Genomic DNA, 1,126 nt, shown 5'->3' with positions numbered 1-1,126 from the left:
GAGGATTGGTGTCCCATTAACATTATGACTTAACTTACCTCTTGTGAATAGTGAGTGCTTCTTTGCGGGGCAGCCGAGCCGCCCGACCGCGCGCCACCCCGTTTGCGCAGCAACACCTTAAACTTCATGGCCCCCCAAATTCGGGCGGGTCGGAGCGTACGAGTAGCGGAGACCGGAGTGGGACCCGAGTTTGAAAAGGGCGACGGACGCTTGCGTCCTAGCCTCCAACAACGCCTCCCCGGCGCAGAGGGGCCCCCGGAGGGACGCTCAACCGCCCCACGCCACGCCGCTTGCGGCGGTCCGATTCCCACGCCAGTGGATCGGAGTTCTTGCGTTGGTCTTCGAGCTTGGACTTACCGAGCTTACGAATTTCCTACCTGCTCGCGGCTCGCGCTGCTGGGCCGGCGATGGTGAGCGATGTCGCGGTGCAGTCAATACTGAACAACACGGCGGACGCGGTGGAGGAGATGATAGAGGGCCTGGTGCTGCTGAACCCCTCGCTGAAGCGGCTCGGCGGCCACAACGTCGTCGTGAGGGCTTCGCTCGACAGGAGCAAGGTCGCGCTTGTGTCAGGCGGCGGCAGTGGGCACGAGCCGTCGCACGCGGGCTGGGTCGGGGAGGGCATGCTCTCGGCCGCGGTGTGCGGTGCCGTCTTCGCGTCGCCGTCAACGGCGGCGGTGCTCGCGGCGATACTGCACGTGACGGGGCCGGCGGGCTGCCTCGTGGTCGTGAAAAACTACACGGGCGACCGGCTCAACTTTGGCCTCGCGTGCGAGCACGCCAAGGCGCTCGGGCTCTCCGTCGAGCTCGTCGTCGTCGGCGACGACTGCGCCTTGCCCCACCGCGGCCTCGGCATCGCCGGCCGGCGCGGGCTCGCGGGGGCGCTTCTCGTGCACAAGGTCGCCGGCGCGGCGGCGGCGGCGGGCGGGAGCCTCGAGAAGGTTGCGGCGGAGGCGCGGAGCACCGCGGCCTCCCTCGGCACGGTGGGCGTCGCGCTCAAGACCTGCCATCCCTTCGGCACCATCGTCGAGGAGCGCATCGCCGCCGGCAGCATGGAGGCGGACCTGCGCCCGCCCGCCTCGCTCCCTCCCCACTCCTCCACACCGCTGCACCGTCTGCGCATCGG

At 68.9% G+C, this 1,126-nt stretch overlaps 1 protein-coding gene across 1 annotated transcript in view; it reads left to right on the top strand.

Moving 5' to 3' along the window:
* The window catches only part of EMIHUDRAFT_233079 (hypothetical protein), a gene marked incomplete at both ends in the record, with an annotated part of 2,029 nt that extends 1,214 nt beyond the window's left edge, over positions 1–815 (top strand). The window contains one exon of the mRNA XM_005782635.1: positions 432–815. Coding sequence (XP_005782692.1) covers positions 432–815 — 384 coding nt within the window. The remainder of the gene's footprint in view (positions 1–431) is intronic.
* Positions 816–1,126: the final 311 nt, after the last annotated feature.

This window comes from Emiliania huxleyi (assembly GCF_000372725.1).
Source record: "Emiliania huxleyi CCMP1516 chromosome Unknown EMIHUscaffold_188, whole genome shotgun sequence".
NCBI classification, from domain to species: Eukaryota; Haptophyta; order Isochrysidales; family Noelaerhabdaceae; genus Emiliania; species Emiliania huxleyi.
The sequence above is the reverse complement of the archived record's forward strand: the minus strand, read 5'-3'. Positions and strand labels throughout refer to the sequence as shown.